This window comes from Triplophysa rosa, linkage group LG18 (genome assembly GCF_024868665.1).
Source record: "Triplophysa rosa linkage group LG18, Trosa_1v2, whole genome shotgun sequence".
In the NCBI taxonomy this organism is placed as follows: Eukaryota; Metazoa; Chordata; class Actinopteri; order Cypriniformes; family Nemacheilidae; genus Triplophysa; species Triplophysa rosa.
In genome coordinates, this window is record NC_079907.1 from 21051550 (window position 1) to 21074784 (window position 23235).

The 23235-nt window shown below is 38.3% G+C and overlaps 3 protein-coding genes across 3 annotated transcripts; 2 read left to right on the forward strand and 1 right to left on the reverse strand.

Moving 5' to 3' along the window:
* Positions 1 to 196: 196 nt before the first annotated feature.
* rfng (RFNG O-fucosylpeptide 3-beta-N-acetylglucosaminyltransferase) lies at positions 197 to 11103 on the forward strand. Its single transcript, XM_057359068.1, has 9 exons — positions 197 to 549; positions 3701 to 4221; positions 7591 to 7639; positions 7801 to 7903; positions 8091 to 8244; positions 8969 to 9054; positions 9507 to 9672; positions 9971 to 10056; positions 10232 to 11103. Exons 2-9 carry the CDS (start codon positions 3790 to 3792, stop codon positions 10296 to 10298), a joined length of 1143 nt encoding a protein of 380 aa, XP_057215051.1. The 5' UTR covers positions 197 to 549; positions 3701 to 3789; the 3' UTR covers positions 10299 to 11103.
* A 1753-nt stretch (positions 11104 to 12856) lies between these two features.
* dcxr (dicarbonyl/L-xylulose reductase) lies at positions 12857 to 16373 on the forward strand. The gene is made up of 9 exons (XM_057359069.1): positions 12857 to 12971; positions 13144 to 13240; positions 13418 to 13515; positions 13726 to 13880; positions 13977 to 14019; positions 14102 to 14201; positions 14427 to 14491; positions 15027 to 15144; positions 15407 to 16373. Exons 2-9 carry the CDS (start codon positions 13189 to 13191, stop codon positions 15508 to 15510), a joined length of 735 nt encoding a protein of 244 aa, XP_057215052.1. The 5' UTR covers positions 12857 to 12971; positions 13144 to 13188; the 3' UTR covers positions 15511 to 16373.
* Positions 16374 to 16682: 309 nt separating this feature from the next.
* rac3b (Rac family small GTPase 3b) lies at positions 16683 to 22757 on the reverse strand. Its single transcript, XM_057358730.1, has 6 exons — positions 22580 to 22757; positions 21417 to 21488; positions 20284 to 20401; positions 20070 to 20132; positions 19805 to 19964; positions 16683 to 18321 (listed from the first exon to the last, which is right to left on the reverse strand). Exons 1-6 carry the CDS (start codon positions 22612 to 22614, stop codon positions 18191 to 18193), a joined length of 579 nt encoding a protein of 192 aa, XP_057214713.1. The 5' UTR covers positions 22615 to 22757; the 3' UTR covers positions 16683 to 18190.
* Positions 22758 to 23235: the final 478 nt, after the last annotated feature.

The window sequence follows — 23235 nt, forward strand, 5'->3', positions numbered from 1 at the left end:
CAACGATTTAAATGTTTCAAACCGTAGTGTATGTTGTAAAATGTCTTCATTGTTTTCCAAGTTTAGTTCATCGTCAAGTCGCATTTTAAACGTATAACTATTATAACTATTACCCTCCAAACAGTTGTTTATTTTTACGTATATTTAATTTTATTTGAAAGGTTTAAACAACTTTGTGCGAAAAGGCTGCACTGTCACATCACGTCCGGCAGACGGCGCTGATGTTCAATGCAAACACCTTTAACCTCGAGAAGAAAGGACAATGTAGGGAAATATCGCCAATGTTATGGCACGCTACGGTCAGAGAGCTTTTTAAAAACAACACAATAGTCCCGTGATGATCCATAGTTCAGCAGTAGAATCGGTGTAGTTGCGCCAGTAACTTTACACTAAATACGCCGAAGGAGCCGGACTAGTTAACGCTCGCGCTTCAGAAAGCATTAGCCTAAGACGTCAGCAAGAACAATAAGGATATATGGATAGAGATTCACGCAACGTCCCGATGATGACGAGCGAATACAAACACGTCTAAACATCTGATAACTCTCGGTAAGAAACTTTCATTCTTATATCGCAGTTGGTGACACTTTAAAAACCCTGTTTATTGTACAAGCGATTACTTGTGTGTCGCTCTTTACTGATTGTAGAAACTTGTGCGTTTGGGTAAGTAACACACACACACACACACACACACACACACACACACACACACACATACACACACACGTTTTAATTGAACGTTTCTATGGTTGTTTTAGATCTTGTTGAGTAGCCTGCAAATCCAGCATTATTGCACGTTTTTGGTCATCACGTAGGCTTGTGGAGTGTGGAATAAATTCCCCCAAAATGCTTTGAGATTTGTATAGTTGAGTTTTTGTTCATTGAAATCTTTTGTCCAGGTAATAAGTCCATTTGACATTAGATGCTCTTTCAAAAATGTACCATTGTAATTCTGTGGGGGGTTACATGGTACCGTGGCATTTTCTTAACAACCTTGACATTTCATAGAGACATGAACACTTTTCTTTTATATTGTGGTGAAAGTTCTATTATAAAACAATTACATCACTGTTCCATGGTATCCCCAGAGTACTTGTTTTAGTTTGGGAATGATAGTCTGTAGAACCGTTTTGTGTTTTTTAAAGTTCTGTTTGTTTTTTATTTTTTGAGAAAAAGTGTGGCAACTTCACTGGCATTTAGTAGAGTTGTCTGCTGGGCATAAATATGAATATTATTTCATGCTTATGTGCCTTCAGCTTCCACATCTGTGAGCAGTTTAGGTATCATTTCACCTCTGAAAATAGAAGACTGTTATTACGTTTGACAAGGCTTGCTGACAGATGCCAAAATCAAACTCAAGGCACGTGTTTTCATTGGATTGCTCAATGAGGGAATGAAATAAACAGGCTTTGAAGATTAAATTGGATAGTTTACTAAAAGATCAAATAAAACTTCATCATGTGTCTTCTAATATCGATCTTTCCTGGTGGAACACAACTCGTTTTTTGCTGGTTGGTCTTTTCCATGTAACTACAAGAAATACGAGCTTTGAGCCTTTAAAAAGGACGCTAAAACGCAGCAAAAGTATTTAAAAAAGGGATTTGTGTGACTTATGTATGCCGGTTTATGTTTTATGACGCTGTACAGCTTTGTGTGATTTATAACTAACAAATTTGAAATGAGAAGATAATCTACAACATTAGAAAGGCCAGAGAACCAGTCACTACTTCTGTTATGCACTTTAAAGAACACTTCAAGTATAACTAGAACTGATGTCAAGATTGTCAGTGAATAACAATTTAAGTCTGGTTCTCATATAAAGCTAAAGGAAATATTTAGATGTATTTATTTACATATACCAATAATTGAAATGATATATAAATGTTTATACATTTTTATGTTTTACATTGTTCTTTAATATGCATGTATATTTATGCGTTTATAAATACAGAATGAATATGCACAGTACACAGACACATATTATATCACCACAAACTTTTATTCCGGATGCGGTTAATTGCAAGTTATCGTTTGACAGCCCTACTATAATCTAGCAGTTATAAGGAATATTTCCATGGGCGATTCTCACAAAATCTTTCTTTCAAGATGTCAAACATGATTTTCTTAAAAACACTCATCAACAAATTTCCTTTTATTCATAAAAAAAAGTATTAATTAAAAGCATGTTTAAGAACATTAATTTCAAATGACAAATTTTCAATTACTGACAGATTTACAATTACTTTTTACAAAAAAGCCTTGAAAATTCCGTAACGATTTAAAACTGTAAACCCCATTTTATTAATTATACACAATAAGACATTGGTGAAGTATATTTTAATAAAAAGATATGCATGTAACTTTTTTAAATGCAGAAAACTATCTGTATTGGTAACGAGCATGAAAAATAACGTGTATACAGCATGACAAGAGAATATTTAGCTCTTACCTAGAAAAATATGAAGTCTGTTAATCTGTTAGCCATTTGAAAGGTATTGATACTTATCGATGTGTTTCTTCACATGAAATCAAACTGAATGTAAATATATTTGTGTTTGTGTAAACTGATATTAGAATATCAGTCATGGGCACTTTGATTTGTATTATACATGACTATTCTGTCAATGATTTTTTTTATCTAACAGAACGTCCAATTCTTTTTGAGAATATTTTAATTCTACTTTCATGTTTAAATCACAACGTATAGCCTAATTCGCTCATACAAATCATGCAGGACGCATTACGGTAATGAGAATTTCAGCAGAAAAGCAGTAAAATACATAATTGGTTCCTATTTTAAAATTATGCTTTGTCTAAGGTAAAGAACACAATTGTGTTTATTATGATCATTTTTTGTTACAGAATTGCTTTATAACCAAAATGTTTCCTGCCATGATTCGTGTGGCAGTGGTTTTGTGAGAATGACCCCCCCCCCAGTAAATTTCTAGTGCTTTGCGTCCTTTTGGAAGCTCAAATCCCATTTGATTGTAATTTCATCAGTACATTCTTAAAAATGTCTCTTTTGTGTTTCATGGATGAAAGATATATTGGTGTGGCACAATGTGGGTGAGTAAAAGGTGACAGGAATGTAATGCTGCTTTACTGCTTTACAATATAACAATATATATTAAAAGTATATTATATTTTAGCATCTTCATATGGTAGCCACCCTTCGCCTAGAATCTGCCAAAAATGTACTCTTGCATTTTATTATCTAGGTTCTTGATGTCTGAATTAACACTATATATTTTTCTCCACAATCATATTTTAAATATACAGAGTATTTAAGATCATGTAAAATGCTTGAATGATACTGTATATAGATAATGATTTATTAGGGATGTAACAATATCAAAATCTCACTGTACGATAATACCTCGGTAAAAACCAAGTCCATGGCACGGTATTTATTGCGATATTTAAAAAGACAAATTATGACTTGGAAACGTGCCATAAGCATGAGATGGGTCAAATGACCTAAACAACCCTTTTGTAAAATGAAATAATTGTGTCAGATGGACCTTGCCAAAGGTAACATCTATTATTTTTTCTAACATTCTCTTTGTTAGTCTTGGAAATCGTTTCATACAGTCATGCGACCACGATGATATTGAGACAATTTTGCCATTGCGAAAACACGATATGCATAACATTGTTACGTTCCTATGATTTATTTGTTTGTTTGGTTTTGCTTACGCAGGGTTGTCAGGGTTGATGCAGTGAAGATGGGAGCTATTGTAGAGTGTCAGGCAGGCGCGGGCGGTTGAGCTGGCGTTAAGTAAAGGAAGAATGCACTTATCCCATGTTGGAACCAACAAAATCTGCTTCCTGCTCTCTGTGGTATTCTGTGCCCTACTTGTGCTCCTGATACCCTCACTGCAACCCCCACAGCGCCAAAGGGATCTGCCCCAACCCCGGCCCCATGCCAAGCCCACCAGAGCCGGGCACACACATGACCTCCAAAGAAACCCCAGCTCAGCTGGACATCAGCGAAATGATGATGCCAAGGAGGACAGTTTCACCCACCCATATGCTTTCCGGGGGCGAACCAAAGACCTGCAGAAGGTGTTAGAAAGGGCACAAGCCAACTCTCCCAGGTCCCGTTCCAAAGACTCTTTGGACTTAAGAGACATTTTTATTGCCATCAAGACAACCAGGAAATACCACAAGTCCAGATTGCAGCTTCTGGCCCAGACCTGGGTGTCCAAAGCAAAAGAACAGGTAATATACTGTCCAAGCAATACATGTCATACACTTATAGAGTTTTACAACAGCATAGTCAGTTATGTTGAGAATATTATCCCTTCCACTAAAGGTATAATATTTAAAGAAGATTATTTAGCTGAATGTCTAAACTGAAAGACACAATTTTCCTCTAGAATTGAATGGAACAACAAAACGCAAGTTTCAATACACTTTATTATGCGCATCCTGAACTGTGTGTGCTAACCGTCTTTTATCATGAAGATCCTTTCAGTTGTGCATTGGCACGCTTTAAAGGTGTTAAAATACACAACGGTCAGTCAGCGGAAAGTAGGAAGTGCGGTAGCTGCTTTCTGGCAGTGTGCCTGGTGCTTTTAGGAGTGTGGGTGGAAAGGAGGAAGTGCGGTAGCTGCTTTCTGGCAGTGTGCCTGGTGCTTTTAGGAGTGTGGGTGGTTTGAGGGGGGTCTTGTCTTGATACCCCTCTAAAGCCCCCGAGGAGGAAGTTCCTCTGCAACCTGAGATCCACAGACACAAGACGGCGTGTGTTTGCTTTCATCCAAGTACATTCACTTGACTGCCAAAGGCGTCAGGGAAGTAGGCAGTCCCCTTTCCTGAGGCCTCTCCCAGAATGCTGAGAGGGGCCCAAGGGGACCCCAAGATTAACTTAACCTGTATAGCAGTGTAAGAACCATTGTTGCTTAAATATAGCACACCATGGAGAAGTTTCAAGCTTTGACTTTTCATTCATAAAGCCAGATTTTGAACCTAAGCATACACTGTAAAAAATCCAACTTGCAAAATGTTCACCCTACAAAGATAAATAAGTAACTTGAACATAGCATTTTTAGTTAAAGGAGTCAAATGATTGTTTTGCATATACTGAACAAAATTAGCCTAAACATGTTTCTAACAAAGATCATTTTTTTGACCGGACTTAGATTCTGAAGTTTTTGGCCAAAATGCATCAAGAAAGTTTGCCCAATTTACAAAACAGTGTATTCCGAACAAGCAATATTGCAAGAGTTTGAAAGTTCCCAAGATGCATTGCAGCATGTTCAATTCGGTGTTTCTTATTTGTTTTTCTTTTAAAGATTAGTGTTTTGGTTCTTGCTGGCTTAATTTATGCTTTAAACGCAGCAGATAACTAACAGTAACAACGATATTAGAGTTCTTTTAATGAATGATTGTTTTTGATTGTTACCATGGTTGAGATTGGTGTGTTCAATGTTGAGGTGTAAATGCATGACACAACAGCAAAGCCGGTATATAAACACTCAACACAAACTGTTTAAACGGTTATTTGATCAAAGTTTGGGTCTGTTTGAGGCAGAAAACATTTACAATTGTAGTAAAAGACAAATACATTTGTTTATTTTTAAATCTATATTCTCTATTTATGTTCAGCCAATGTTATTTGTTAGGTAAACATGAATATTTATGTTTTGACAACTTGTTTATTTACATAATATTTTGAGTTGTGGACTTCAGACCACATTTGTTGACAAAACTCATAAATTTGCTTGTGATCGGTTATCTTATTATTTAAAGTTGTCAACTTTTTTTTTACAGCGTATAAAAAATAATGCTTTAAGTACCAGTTTATAATGCCAGGGGGAATTCTTTCGCAAATCGACTAGGAATGTTGTCCTGGGCCCTGTGATGAGGCCCACGAAGGACCTCTTGGTACGGTCTAATTAATGGCCCCAGTGAAAGGGAGGCCCACCCAAATAATCTGGTTTAAGTAAACTAAACCGAGGTCTTGAACCTCTGAATTTAAAATAAAGCAAAACCTTGACATTTTCAGAGAGGCTTTGTTCGGTTTAGTTTTCCAAAGAGCAAAATGCACAATGTCTAAATGCAAGACATCTTAAATTCTCCTCAGTTCCAGTGTTCCAACCTAGTAGCAGTAGTGAAAGTGTTATGAAGAACCTTAAGGCAGAACAGGCTACTAGAAAATGAATGCAAGGCCGAATAAGCAAGACTGGACTAAACAAGCGTATTGTAGTGATGTATGGCTGTACGCGCTATTTTGTGCGCTCTGTTGGTTTTCTTCTTGAACGTGGGCCCGCTCAAACACGCTGTTTGCCAGCAACGTCGCAGAGTTAGGTAATCTTGGCTCCAAAGATTGTGTTTTTCTTCTTTCAACTATGCTCCCTCTGATGGTTTATGCCCTACTGGCACTTCTTTCATAATGCTGACGTGAATGACTGTAAAAGTTCACTCCGGTACTGAGGAGCTAAACCATGTAGGGCTTTATAGGTAATAAGCAAGATTTTACTTAATAGGTAACCAGTGCAAGGTTGACACAACCGGGCGAATATGCTCATATATTTTTTGACGTGTAAGAACTCGAGCTGCCGCGTTTTGGACCAGTTGGAGTTTTTGTAATAAGCCTGCAGGGCAACCACCTAAAAGTGCGTTACAGTAATCTAGTCTTGATGTCATGAATGCATGAATTTTGTAGACAAAAATCTTATAGACTTGTATTTAATGTGGGACCTGAGCCAAATCTATTAAATTGTTTTTCAGGACATAGTTGGCATGGTTATAGTGCCAACTTTTTCCACTTTGGTGCTGTAGAAAAAAATCCCTGGAATTACCTTGGCAACTAAAAATGTATCAGTTTGTATTTTGAGCTGGGAGGACACGAACACATAAACAAACACCATTTGCGGCGATCCGTCAAAATAAAAGTCCAGTTAACTGAAACAAACGCTCTTTGGTGTCCCGTCAAAATAAAAGTCCGGGTGACTTGAACTCACATTTTACCACACCACCCCCCTTAATTTTTTTATAATTTGACCACAGAGTATATTGTTTACTTTAGTAAACTGAAGTAAATGTGCTAGTAAAATTGTGCTACTTATCTTAAAAAATAGAACTTGATTAAAAAAAGTACTTCAATTTAAGTAGACCTAAAAACAAAAGAAAAAAAGAAAATGTACCAGTAAGATACTGTTTTATTGATATTATTGTACATTATACAGGCATCGGTTATAGGTATGGGTATCGGCGAGTACCAGAAAAAAAATATCGGTACTCGGTCTTTAAAAAATGGTATCGGTGCATCCCTAATAAAAGATGTCCATAGGCATTTCCTAGATTCTAGAACGTGTTATGGTGTTCTTCTGCAGTGCGTATTTGGAGTTTCCGCACGAGAGCGCCCTCTGGCTTTCGGATGCAGCAGCATTTTCCCGTACTTCACTCAAAAGCTGTGCGTAAATCACGTGATTTATCGTCGGTTTATCGCGACAGCCCTAATCTATATACATATCTTGTAATACAAGACTTGATAGCTTTAGGAAGTAGTTGCTGAGTATTTGGTATCTGTTTTTGTCTGAATCAGGTAGCAGTAAACATTGACTGCTTTCTCTTTTTTTTCCCAAGACGTTTATCTTTACTGATGGGAAGGATAAGGAGCTCAGGCTGAAAACAGGTAACGCAGTGACTTTCTGGTAGATGTAAGAAAAGTTTCACTTAAAGATGGCGTGAATGTTGGAAGCACTTTAGAATAAAACTATTTCCGCTTTTATTATGACACCGCTTGTGTCATTAGACAATCAGAAACTCATTGACATGCTGATCTGTCTCCTCAAGGACTTAATATCATCAACACCAACTGTTCTGCGGCACACACTCGCCAAGCCCTGTGCTGTAAGATGTCGGTGGAATATGACAAGTTCATCGAGTCACAGAAAAAGTTGAGTTCGTCCTCAGGACATTATATTTCTATACATACAAAATGCATTTTTGCACAAAACCGGTAGAGAGACCATGTTTGTCAATGTATGTCAGCAGTTCCCCAATAAGCAAGCTGAAATCTTGGCTTTTATTTTAGAAGTTGTTTTATTAGCTTGTCTTTCTTACTCTGTGTGCTGTTTTTATAGGTGGTTCTGTCATGTGGACGATGATAATTATGTCATCCTGCCCGGTTTGCTGGAGCTGCTCTCCTCCTACTCGCACACACAGGACGTGTACCTGGGCAGACCCAGTCTGGACCACCCAATAGAGGCAGCTGAGAGGGTCAAGAGCGATGGATCGGTGAGATTCCTTTGACATAGAATATACATGGGTATGATTCAGGAGAGAGTGTAACAAGGCAGTTGTAACTGATAACACTGATAGTAAACTCATCGTAACTATGGAATAACATTACTGTATTTGTATATAATGTTGGGGTTAAACAATAAGTTTAACATCAAAGTAGCCACCCTTTGCCTTTAAAGGGATACTTCACCCAAAAATGAAAATTCAACACCTTGTTCCAAATGTATATAAATGTCTTTGTTCTGTTGAACAGATGCTTATAACCAAACTCGACACCCATTGACTCCCATAGTAGGAAAAAAACAACGGTAGTCAAAAGTGCCACAGAACTGTTCGCTGTCCTACATTCTTCAAAATGTCTTCTTTTGTGTTCAACAGAACAAAACAAAAGATAAAGTAATTTTTCCTACTATGGGATCTGTTGGGTTATAAGCATTCTTCCAAATATCTTTCTGTGTTCATCAGAACTAAGACATTTATACACAATTTTCATTTTTGGGTGAAGTATCACTTAAAGTACTGATGAAGTTCCGTACGGTTCAGTTGGGCACACATACATTTATGCTACCAAAAGTTTGCAGGCAGACTTGTGGTAGTATTAGGAGAATTTGTTATTTTAAGTTTGAACTTATTTAGTCGTCATTTTGTTACCTATGTGAATGGTGTAGGTTTGTAATATTATTTGGTCAGATCTTATAATCTTGTTTATGTCCTGCAGGTGTCAGTTAAGTTCTGGTTTGCTACTGGAGGAGCCGGCTTCTGTATCAGCAGAGGTTTAGCACTCAAAATGAGTCCATGGGCAAGGTAACATAAGACCTAAAAGAACACGCGTTGCTAACGTCTGCATGCACAGTTCTGGTTCTGCTTTAAAAACTGTTAAGGTCAGCTAAATGCAATAAACGTCTTGGTGGTCTTTGCTTGTGATGTAAAAATGGTCATTCTTGTCAGCTTATTCAATGTGTACATGACTGACTATGCAATGGTTTTAATGTTCAATTTAAAATAATATTATAAACTCCACCCTATGGTTACACAGTCAGTATTCTATTTAAGTTTTGTTTTTTCACGTCAGTTTATTGATTTGCATGTAGACCATTTAAAGAGGTTCACATGCAAATTAGTGAGCTGACGTTTGATAGTTTTCTGCATTTTGAAAGACATGTAATCTTAATAGTACTTCATAATTTTGTGTTTTGCCCTGTATGCTTGCATTTTCTATGTGGTCATTGTTATGTGCTTCTTTGATTCCGATACAGCCTTGGAAACTTCATTACGACTGCAGAAAAGATTCGTCTCCCAGATGACTGTACGATAGGTTACATCATTGAGGCTCTGCTTGAAGTTCCTCTGACACACACAGGCCTTTTCCACTCACACCTGGAAAATCTCCTGAGACTTCCCACAAACAACATTCTCAAACAGGTCAGAAAACTGACAGACAGGAAAAGGTTTTCAGCTCTCGCCAGTATATTTCATTTGCATGTGTGTTTTGTATACCGGTTGAAAATGTTAATGTGTGGCACCCAGGTTGAAAATACAAACCTACACTTTCTTCTTTGAACAGTATTGTAGTACTGGAGGATTTGGCTTTAATCCCAGATTTTCCCCATTTGTGTAACTATATATACCACTTGGATAACGCCTATTTGTATAATTGAGATCTATTAAAGCTCTTTTAACCCAGCGAATCTGTTGTATTGTTTTTGACATTTAAATATAGGTGACCCTCAGTTATGGTGGATTCGAGAACAGACGGAACGTGGTCAGTGTTGGAGGAGCCTTCTCATTGGCTGAGGATCCTTCACGGTATACATTCACACACACACTAGTAGATGCTAGTATCCCTGCTTGCAATAATGAACAAAATTAAACTTGAAAATTGACAAAATGGTGTTTGCACTAGAAGTCTCAGACAAAACTGTAGAATGCTTTCGCAGCTTTTCATTACTGGTTTTCATCAAGTATCCCATGATCTCTTCAGGTTTAAAACGGTTCACTGCCTACTCTACCCAGACACTGACTGGTGCCCACGCAAGACTCATCACTGACCTCTGGGACTCTCGCAATCTTCCCACAAAACTCTTTATGCGAAGAAAATAACGTTTAAGGTTGCCTTCACATGTTCAGACCTCAAAAGCTGGGTTCAGTTCGTTTGTTTTGTTTGGTACTTTGTTTTTATGTTTCTGTGGTGAAACAGGGTGATTAATTTATTTGAGCAGTTTTTTTTCTGAAATATGTTTTGGAAATGATTTTGAGTCTCTGTAGTGGGTTTCCATGAAGTGTTATGTCATATCTGTGTGCCCAAGATGATCTCTTAATGCCTCTAAGAAAAACAGTATTGATTCAGTATTGAGTGCAGTCAGAACATCACACAGACCAAAAAACAAACCTGTTTTGATCAGTCAAGACATGCTAATTTATTTGTCGTTTCATTTTTATAATAATATTTCATTAAAACAGTGAATAAGGTGAAGAGAAGCATGACTTTCTCGAGTCTTATGATCAGTGTTCAAATTTCTTTGCTTTCTTGTGCTATTATCTTATTTTTGCACAAACATGTTCCTCACTGCAGGCCAGTGGTTTGCACAAACATACCAAAATTACACTTCGGTTTTACTTCATTTTGTTAATGTGACCGCTTTGCAACATGCTGGATATTTGCACTCTCCTAACACTGCCAAACGTTTGTGGAGTTGAATGTCAAATTGTTTGCCACTCTGTTGTGCTTTTTTAATCTCATGTATTGATAATGCTGCAACGTATGGATTTCATTTTAATAAATATTTATAATGCATACGCTGAAGTTTATTCATTGTGACAACCTAATATTGAAATTAAGATATTTAGATGACAAAAAGCCATGTTGGTAAACGCCTGACAAATAAAGTTTCTGTTAATATACCTCTGCAATGTCCTCTGACATACAAGACATTTTACATTTCTCATAATTACATGTCAATCAAACAGAGGTGGTGAAAGTATGTGAATAATGCAATCTACTGTATAGCATGGATACTATGCGTGACGCAAGTAGGCGCCAGAACTTTGAATCTTGCGGCGCTGCGCAGACCGATCAACGAATGACATCAAAGTACCGCGAGAGAACGCTGCGAGACTCGAGCTTTGCTTTGTTCCGACTCGCGGAACTCGACGTCACACGCCGATCGGTCTGCGCAGCGGTGCATAAAGACAAAACACCTAACACACACTAGTTCGTGCTTTAAAATCACACTTTCACGTCATGTAAGCTGATCATGTGATAAGAGATGCCATCTTATACAACGCTGTCATTCGCAATATCATAAATACTAGCCCGGCGCGAGAGAACTTTGCTCAGTTCAGAAACTTGAGTAAATATTGGCTCGTAACTAACTGGTATAAAGTTGGTTTGACGTTTGATATTCGTGAATTTAGGGACCGTCTCTAAAGTTACATACCCATGAAAATATTTTTTAAAAGCTCAATAGCATTTAAAGGGAATGACTTACAGCCACAAAACTTACTGTACAGTGTTCAATTCAATTCAATTTTATTTATATAGCGCTTTTCACAATGTGCATTGTTCCAAAGCAGCTTTACAGGAGCAAATAAGAAAAACACAGAAAGGTAAAACACAGCACAGTGCATGGTGTTTTATAGACAAAGCAAGATCATTATAATAAATAATATCTAATAAATGAATAAATAAATAAATAAATGCAGTCTCCCGGTGAGCAAGCCAACACTGCAGTGTTCATGTGTTTGTCAGCTAAAATGCACACCATTTAGATTTTTGATATTTATTATAATAAACCGTCAAGACCATTTTTGCCCAGTACCTTAGCTGAGGCAAGTGAGGCCTGAAGTTCTTTGGATGTTGTTGTGGGGTCTTTTGTGACCTCATGGAGGAGTCGTCGCTGCGCTCTTGGGGTAATTTTGGTCGGGCGGCCACTCCTGGGAAGGTTCTCCACTGTTCCATGTTTTCGCCATTTATGGATAATGGCTCTCACTGTAGTTCGCTGGAGTCCCAAAGCTTTATAAATGGCTTTATCACCTTTTCCAGACTGATAGATCGCAATTACTTAATTTTTCATTTGATTCTGAATTTCTTTGGATCTCGGCATGATGTCTAGCTTTTGAGGATCTTTTGGTCTACTTCACTTTGTCAGGCAGGTCCTATTTAAGTGATTTCTTGATTGCGAACAGGTGTGGCAGTAATCAGGCCTGGGTGTGGCTAGAGAAATTGAACTCAGGTGTGATAAACCACAGTTAAATTATGTTTGAACAGGGGGGCAAACACTTTTTCACACAGGTCCATGTAGTTTTGGATTTTGTTTTCCCTTAATAATAAAAACCTTCATTTAAAATGTTGTGTTTACTTGTGTTAACGTTGACTAATATTTAAATTTGTTTGATGATCTGAAACATTAAAGTGTGACAAACATGAAAAAAAAACGAAATCAGGAAGCTCAGTGGAGCTCTGCACAGTTTAGCTCCAACCAATTCCAACCCACACCTGTTTAGAGGTTTCTAGTAATCCTAAAGACCTTGATTAGATGAATCAGGTGTGTTTGATTAGGGTTGGAGCTAAACTGTGCAGAGCTGCGGCCCTCCAGGAATTGAGTTTGAGACATGCTATTGAGCTTTAAAAAAATATTTGAATGTGTATGTAACTTTAGAGACGGTCCCTAAATTCACGAATATCGAACGTCAAACCAACTTTATGCCAGTTCAAAACGGAGGTACGTAAACATATTAAAGTGGCTCGAAAAACGCTCTCGATTATAAAATTGTTTATCGAAACAGCCTTTTGTTTTTGCAATCCAGTAGTTTCATTTACTACAACGGGAGCGTAACGTTACTTTGCTTGTGACGCGTATTGCGCTTTAAGCACAAACTTCTCTGTGCTTTCAGGCAAGAGTCATTTAAGTTACAGTTTATAGTGGTGCTCAAAAAAGTATGGAGATAACATTTCGTGGGAAACGAGCTCTGGTCACCGGAGCTGGCAAAGGTAAGCGTTAATATAACTGGAAACGACACAGTATCTCACGCATGCGTAGAACAAGGTGCATGTTTGATGTTCAGTATTGTAATTAAATATGCATAAGAAGTGTGAATGCTTTCTTGGACCATTCAGATTAGAGAATGATGATGCCACACCTCTTGACTTTCTCTCTACGTCTCCTAGGCATCGGACGGGCCACTTCACTGGCTCTGGCACGCTGTGGGGCAGAGGTCACCGCTGTCACACGAACTAAGGCTGATCTGGATAGCCTAGTGCAGGAGGTATTGACCCCCTGGTCACGGTCCAACTCATCCCCTATACAAAACACCCTGGCCTATTGGGTCTATTGTCATCAATGCCTAGCATAGATCTGCATTCTTCTGTGTGTGTCCCAAGAGAGCCTGCTGCTCCTTTATGCTTTGTTGGTCTCATTTAGCTAGGCCGTGACAATGGAAAATCTCTTTGTAACATCAAATGCTTTTGATCCCCAGTGTCCCTCCATTAAGCCGGTATGCGTGGACCTGTCGGACTGGGAAGCCACAGACCGGGCGCTGAAAGACGTCGGTCCAGTGGATCTGCTGGTGAACAATGCAGCTTATGCTAAACTTCAGCCTTTTCTGGAGGTCACGCCAGATCAGTTCGACATGTGGGGCATTGAAACATCACTCATAGACTATAATTGGAGTTTTTTACTGACCGAACTGCATTTCTGATTGAAACTGAGGATGAAATTATTTTGCAGGTCTTTCAATGTCAATGTTAAAGCTGCTCTTCACGTTGCTCAGGTAATAAGAAACCTAGAGGTTATGATTTTATAATGAGTCTGAGATGTTGCACAATTGCAGCGATGTTGCGTGACCGTTTTAGATCGTGGCTAAAGGCATGAAGACCAGGGGAAGCGGAGGCTCCATAGTCAATGTTTCCAGTCAGGCTTCACAATGTGCCCTGAAAGACCACGCTGTGTACTGTGAGTAACTGAAAAGAAAAAAATGGGATTCTATATAATAAGCACTATATTGGGCCATATGAGTTATCATGGTTACTTACAATTCTGAAATTATGAATTAAGTGTTAAATAGAGGTTTTATACTGCCTGCATCACTGCATTACTAGAAAAAGTATATGCAAATAATGCAAATCAGTCTTAAATTGTATAGCTCTTAAGCTTAATGTGTCTGACTTTGTTTTAAAGGTGCCACAAAAGGAGCTTTGGACATGTTGACCAGAGTGATGGCGCTAGAGTTGGGGCCACATCAGGTGAATCATTGACAGTTTCTCTTTCTTAAATCCATCAAACACATCTCATTGCATATGTTTGCACGTGTATGTATTGGGCCCACAAGAGTCGATTATTTTATTTTAATGCCACAAACCATCTATTCCACATGTGGGTGTGTATTACTAACATTGTAAATAAAAAAGTGGCTGTAATTACTAAGCTGCATGTTTACAGAAATGTTCGCACAAAGTCATAAATTATGAGGTTATATTACCAATTTGTTGCTCTTTTTAAGCGGATTAACAGCGAGCTAATCTTGAATTACCCGCGTTCTTGGCAAGCCACAGTAGTAGCTCCTTCATATAAGCAGGGCAAACTTGTTATAGCAACATTACAGAAAATGGCTGGAAGTCCAAATCGTGATGACCGCCCCTGAATCTGTAAAAGGGTTGAAGTTTAAGCCCAGATTAAAGGTTCGGTCTATAAAATTTAGCGGCATCTAGCAGCGAGATTGCGAATTGCAACCAACAGCTCACTTCACCAATTAGCATGTCTTCAATCTTACTCGGACAGATAAGAGTAAACTCGGTGAACCCAACCGTGGTGATGACAAAGATGGGTAAATATGGGTGGAGTGACCCAGAGAAGGCCAAGAGCATGACATCACGTATCCCACTGGGGAAATTTGCAGGTATGGCTCTATTTTTCTAAAACATATATGGTAATGTCATATTATTAACATGAAAGCAATAATAAAATGTAGTAAATTCTCCATGCCTTTCCCCCCACGACATTGTTTTAATAAGAAAATTCCTCAGTGTGGAAATATAGTTGCAAAAAGGTTTTGAAATTTAAGAAAAAGTCTGTCCACAACCATATTTTTTGTCGTGGTGATATAGGTTGTTTTTGTCAGACAAACCTAATAGTCGCGTCTTTCATATTGTGTACTTTAGAAGTGGAGGATGTGGTCAACTCCATCCTCTTCCTGCTGAGTGAAAAGAGTGCCATGACCAATGGAGTCATCCTGCCAGTGGATGGGGGTTTTCTGGCTTGCTGATGGATACCTTCTTAAAATTGTCTCTCTAAAGCCGGTAGAGAAAACATGTTTTGAACGGTTGAAGTCAGGCTCATGTTATGGCGTCATGAAGCTGAAAGTATTCCTTTTACTGTACCTATTAAAACAGTTACAACATGCATACTGTATCACATGTCCGCTGAATGAAATGTTGCATAGACATTAAACTAAAATGAACCATTAATCAGCTCTTGTTTTAACTGGCTCATATCCTCGTGTGACCCTTTAATCAGAAATGCTAAGGTCAACACTTCATGCCGTTGCCAATACCATATTTAATTAGGTTTTGGAGTTTGGACTGTCAAGTCATGTGATATCATGTACGAATAGTAAGGGTCAGCATTTACAATTGTGTGTTTCATTTCTATAGTGACCTATATATAGGAAACCTAGATTTTCCTGATCAAAGCTTGGCCCTGTTGATATAAACAGCTAATAAATAATACATGTACGTACTCTGAATGATTATTACAATATTTAGAGAACTGGAGGATAGTCACACCGGATACCATTAAATGTACAAATACGTTAGGACATGCGTTTATGAATACAGAATAATGAGATCTGCAGTGCCAAATGCCTTTCTTTTTTTAGACATGTCCTACTGTAGGTCCATGCAATGCAAGGGTACCCAAAAACTGCTTGCAGTAATAAAGTAATCCATGGCACCTTCAGAAATAATGTGTGTCAAAATATTTTTGTTTTGTTTCCGTGGAACAGAAAGACTACTGTATATATAAATGTATGTATTAAAATGTCTATTAGGACAGAAAATCCACAGTATAAACCTAGAATAATTGATCGTTTCTGACAATGGGTAAGGATTCACATCTAAATTTTATAACTTGAGCCAATTAAAAATATATACCTTTATTATTTTTCATTGGCTTAAGTTATAAAATATAGATGTGAATCCTTACCCTAAAACATTTTAATTGATTGAATGAAACCCTTTTTTCAGTGCATCAGTGTACATTGCATAGAGAAAAAATTGCAATAGTACCATGTATCTTAATACCGTATATTCTCTTAAATTTTACCCCTAGTATTATTTTTATAAAAAAATATATTAAGATGTATGTAAAGCTGCTTTGCAACAATGAAAATTGTGAAAAGCGCTATATAAATAAAATCGAATTGAGTCAAAGTAAGGGTAAAACATGAATGGATTTATTAATGCATTCCTCATCTAAAACAATTTTAAATATACTATCTTACATCATGGAAATGTCTTTTGGCAGCTGTGAAAATCATCTTTTTTGTCCGTTTTGATAGTTATTTACAAAGTTGGGTGAGAGACAGGATATGCTGTAGCACCGACGCAGTATACTGTGTCTGACCATGTAGACTTCAGAACTCACTCACATCACTGACGAATGCCCACACTCACACCACATGCAGACGCGTACAGTATTCACAACGTTTCTAAAGTGGGAAAGATCGAGAGCAAAATGCCCATGCATGTCCTTCATTAAAACAGACATTCGGGTTAGCAAGGCTTCTTGTAGCATGCAAGTCACACGCATTAATAGGCATTTGTTCAACTAAAGCTTGAATATTTTAGATACTGACGCTGTACCCTTCATCGTAGATCAGGATGAATTGTATTTAATCTCGGAAGAAAAGATCAAAAGTGGGTTTATCAATACATAAACCCTAGAAAAAAAGTCAAATGTATTAATGTCCATTTCCCCGTGTTTGGAATGGCCAAGTTGTTTAATAGTTGATAAGAAAACACCTGATTGTTTTTCTGACTGCATTTGGTTTTAAAGTTAAAGCTGCAATCTGAGCAAATACACAGGTAAATCACCTGTGTTCAAAACCGTCATCTCACCCTTCCCCGATTCACAATGGTAAGCTTATAATGGTGGTTTTTGAGCTGGGCTGTCGGATCAGACTTTGTCAGTTTAACATGATTTCACTTCAATACATGTAAAGACTACAATTGTTATGTTGATATAAAGGCAAAAGTTACAGTTTGAGGCTTTAACGTAAAATCAAAACGAGCCCTATTTACTAACCCACTTTCCTATGAAATGTAACTGCATCAGGTCACATTATTCCAAAGGAAAAATATCGGTATAACTTACTCCGCCGCCTTCCCTTTTTCATCGCCAAGCCCTCAAGTCAGCCACACCCCTTCGACAACGTGTCATACACCAATTCACAATAAAATAAGAATTCAATCAAGTCCCGTCCTATACGTTTTTCTTAGTTAAAAGAAGTTAAATTGGAGTTAAATTGTCACATTGAGGAAGTAAAATGGCTTGTGAATGTTGTTTCATGTTGACTGACACCAAAGCGAATGCTAATACTGTAGATGGTTAGCTTTGTACAAGACTGTCTAAATCAACTTAAGTTTCCGTTCCATTGACACTTCCTTTACAACACCAAGAAACACTTCCTTACAGTATGTCAACAATTACACTGTACCACTAAGACTTCTCATCTAAACAATATAAAATGGAATATTATGTTCTCTCGGACTGACAAGTCTAGCCAATGGTTCATATACATGTACAGTAATGTGCATTCAATGTATTAGAACTTGATGGACGCCTATTACCAAACCTGTGAGAGTAGGACGTCATATTTTCCGAAAAGGCTGATTCAAAATATTAGAGTTTTGTGTGGGGGTGCCAGGAACTCTCGCTGTGGTATCTCAGAGAAGCGCGCACCTCTTGCCGCGCTTTTTGACAGGCGGAGGACACAGAACAGCGCGGATGGCCTCATCAAATACAGTCTTTAGACCACGCTGAGTCAGGGCGGAGCATTCCAGGTACTTCACGGCACCTACATAAAGATAAAAAACGATTCATTTATCTTTATTATAAGACAGTATGTCTCAAACTGATGTGTAGCTCCCCGGTGATATGCGATGAGACAGGAAATTGAAAACACACAAAAATGAAAGGAATGCCGAATTTCTGATTCATCCTGAGACCCAGATTTTGTTTTTCATTTTTTTAACATAAATTAAAGGGAAAGTTCACCCAGAAATGAAAATTCTGTCATCATTGAATCACCCTTAGATTGTTTCAAACCTGTTTAAATGTATTTGTTCTGTTGAACACAAAGAAAGATATTTGGAAATATTATACGATATTATATATATGGATCATTTATACAGGTATGAGTAAATGATGACAGAATTTTCATTTTTGGGTGCTATCCCTTTAAAGATTGTGGTTACAGAATTTTTTTTTTATTAAATTGTATTCATTATCCCTTGTAGTCATCAGGGGAATCATTTATAAAATGCTGTGTAAAAACCGTCCTAAATTTGATGTGTACGTGTGCATAAGATGACCCTTGTGTGTTTTTGAAGCTCAACAGGTGATGTACGGCAGGATAGCAGATAGATTTAATTGATTTAATTTACAGAATTATTTTACCTAATTTGACATTCGTCAAGTTAACAACTAAAACATGATTAATAAAGTGACGGCCTTAAAAATGAAAAAGAACCTGTATGTAGATTCTTTGAATGTTGCCTGAGCTGCACTACAGTATGTAAAATGCGGACGTAACTTTTCGTGTAGATTATTTGTAAGGGGTCTCAACGTCTTCGCACATACAGTCCGAAATTTTCGCATGCGTTTTTTTCGTATTTGTACGGTGTGTCTGAAATTGTCAAAACGCCTCCCAAAATGCTCGCTACGGATGCGAAAAACGCAGAAAATCGAACCCAGTCCGAATTTTTTATGTAGGACGAAAATATCGGAGGCAGTGTGTAAATATGATTGACACGACGTGAGGTTGCATTTATTTTTTAACGTGCGGAAGTTTCGGACTCGATGTGCAATGGCCTTTAGTCTGGTTTAAGTCAGCTGATTATTTCTTCTGGCAGACACTGAAAAAAACATTCCCACTTAGGCTATTTGCAGAATTCAGGCCGACATGACAAAGAGCCTTTTCTACTGCAGCTGACGGGTGGCTCTCTTAAGAGAGGCCATTTTATTTTGTGAACATGTTTTTCTAGCCGCCGTTCCTCCCCCTCGCTCCTGCCTCACGTTGGACTTCCATCGGTCAGACAAATGAGTCTCTGTGTGCCACCCACTCCACTGATCAACTCCGGCATATGACAACACAATCCGCATCCCACTCCCTTACAGAAGCCAATTCGATAACTCCATTATAGTTGGCTGTAACGTGCTTCCGGTAATGGAAGTGTGGTTTTCCTCCACAGCCCTGACATTTTATTTGAGCTCTCTGGATCTCCATAAAAAACGAAATCTAAGAAACATCCCGTTCCCTGTTTTTACCCTCTCCTCACCAATCTCACGGGCCATAGCCAGGCCCTGGGGGTAGGTGATGGGCGACAGCTTTTTGTCCCGCAGCCGTTCTATGGTGTCCTTATCGTCTCTAAGGTCCAGTTTGGTGCCCACCAGGATGATTGGTGTGTTGGGACAGTGGTGCCTCACCTCAGGGTACCACTGGTGCGAGAAAACAGAAAGTTCATGTTAAATTTAAACTCCAAATCATTAGGGTTGGATACTGTATGTGCCGCTGGGTGCTTTTTCATTTGTTTTCACACTAACCTTTGCACGGACATTCTCAAAGGACGCAGGGCTCACCAAAGAAAAGCATATTAAGAACACATCCTGTAGAGAAAAGAGGCGAAATTAGCAGCTGATCACGTCATATGCAACCCCAAATCAAATGTCATCCACTCTCTCTTGTTGGGCAGGAGGCAGCGGAACTATAGTGATGCTAAAATACTATATTATTAGTAAAGAATGTGATGGCACACACCGTCTGTGGGTACGAGAGAGGACGGAGACGGTCGTAGTCTTCCTGTCCTGCGGTATCCCATAAGCCAAGGTTGACTGGTTTGCCATCGACCATCACATTGGCAGAGTAGTTGTCGAATCTGTTAAAGGCAGCAGAACATGACAACAAAACGCTCAACACAACCTCGAAACGAAACATTTGAAACCATTTGATCAAAAGCTCAGAGACTGAATGTCATTTACCATCATCCATTCCTGAATACTCATTCATCTCTATAATGAAAACACATCACTCAAAAACATTCCAAAATGTCATTTAGTTGGATCATCTCACATTTTTGGAAAATCTCCATGGAAAGCATCAATAGATCTTAGAATAGTGAACTAATTGTCTTATTGAAATGCAAATCAATGTTGTCTTCATGTCAAAAACAGCAAATCAGGCTGTGAGGACCAATAAATCATGTGACTAGTATAAGCCTTTAAGTAAACAAAGTGTCGTTCAATAAATAATTCACCTAAAAATAAAAGATTCGGTGATTACGAACCATTACCTACCACGTACTTGGTCTAAATCTGTCTTGTATCAGTTTTTCTAGAGCACAAAAAATGTTCCTCGGAAGAAAAATCGTTACCAAACAAAGCCAGCTTGACAATATTTTTAAGCCTAACAAAATGACAGGAAACACCATAAAGGTTTATGCTCAAGTCCATGTGATCTATATTATTGTCTAAATGCTGAGTGCTGCCTTCATTCAAAAATAAAACAAAATAAGCCAAGGCAGGTTTTCATTTTTAATTGCTTTATTGTGGAAATGTGCAGCTCGACCAAATAATGTTTTAAAAAAAGAGATTTATTAGCGTTTATGAATTTATTATATATAATGCTAATGCATTCATTTATGTTAACAAATACAGCCTTAATGTAACGTGTAAAATATTGCTTTTATATTTGAATAAATATGACATCATTTAATATATAAATATTGTTGTTTTTCCGACAAACTGTGGTATTCAATACGTATATACTTCAAATAATAATAGTAATACGACAGTACCTGGCAAATAAGAGTGAGCAAATGACATTATTTTCATTTTTGGATAAACAATTCCAAAACCATAATACCACACTGGCTGAGGTCAGCAGGTACTCACACTGTGGGGATGTATTCACCGGGGAAGGCATTTGTGGTGTAGCTGATCAGCAGACAGGTTTTCCCCACCGCCCTGAGAAACACAGGACAGAGAGCTGAACTAGAATCTTCTAAAATGCATTATTTTACAGCAAAGTCATAGATGAAGAATAAAAAAGATGATGGAAGGAACACTCCAAATACATAAGCTTGCTTATTGCCAAACTATTTGCTGCAGCTTGTGTGGTCTTTGTATAGGTGTCAGTGACAGACCCTGTCCCAGATTCACACCCGCCCAAGGGCGCGCGCACACACACACACACACACACACACACACACACACACACACACACACACACGCATGTTGGGTTCCATGTTTTATGGGGACATTCCATAGACGCAATGGTTTTTATACTGTACAAACTGTATATCATATTCCCTAACAATCACACACAACTGTCTGCTCTTTTAGATTTTCACAAAAGTTAATTCTGTATGATTTATAGGCTTGTTTCCTCATGGGGACAAAAAAATGTCCCCACAAGGACAAGGGTTTTGGATATTGCCATCTTCACAAACACACACACACACACACACGCACACACACACACACACACACACACACACACACACAGAGAGAGAGAGAGTCGCCTGTAGTGCTCCATTACAAATGTAACGCATGGTGACAGCAGGGGGGACACACTCTCGCTCACATGCACGCGCCGCAGACACTACTCGTGCAAACTCGCGCGCGCAAGAGGGAGTGGTAACCACAGAGGAGCGTTTTAGCTCCAGGTTTTACCATTTAACATCAGTAGGGTATTTAACACCGCTACACACACTGATAACAATATAAGAATGCACCTTTCCTCTAAAAGCCTTTTCATAATGTCTAATTAACGCATACAAGCCGCACGTGCATTGGTTATGGAAAGTAATGCTGACGCGAAGCAATTATTAATTTATCAGGATGCGAAGCGCTCGTTAAGATAGCCCTTTGAAATCCAACAATAATTGTATTTTAAATGCAAACCACATGCATGCGAATGGCGATGATCAAATGTAAGGTTTTCCTTCGAGCAAATAATGAAATGCAAGGCCAGATCCACGCATCAATGCATTGCGATACCCCACACGGGTTTTCCAAGGATGCTCATCTCCATCACTTCCAAATAAACTACTTACCCGTCGCCGACCACGACGCATTTGATAGCTTGCATTTGTAGAAAGGTGGTCTGCTTCACTTCACGGCCGTAAATATATCTTATTCTGATAAAGCTATCCCAAAGAAATGACAGAAATCTGCAAAAACACGGTCACTGCCCTCTTTGCAGCAACGGTTTTGACGCCGAACATCAACGAGATCTCCGGAAAAAGCCGAAAGGATTTAAAGGAACAGCAGCCCACGCACGCTGCCTTGAGAGGGATTGGCTATTCCATAAAACAGTAATACAGCAATAGCGCACGAACTATTTATTTGTTTGTTTTTAATAGTAAATAAAGCAGTAGTATTTCAGTGACACGTCACCTCCTAGTTTTGCATGTGTGGCATCCACTTGTTATTCATCTTGGAAACATTACAGCTATTTAGTTTATTATTTCAACTGGAGGTGAAAACGTCCAACCATAAAAATGAGCCCAACCAAATAATTAAGGAAAATGCATATTTTTTTTCTCTCAACCTGAACTTGGATAGTCAAGTGTAGTCTTTGAATCGTGGGATCTCATGCACACATTTACGTGTTACATTTACATTTATGCATTTGGCAGGTGCTTTTATCCAAAGCAACTTACAGTGCATTTATTTGATAAGATGTGTGTTCCTTAGAATAAAAAACAGA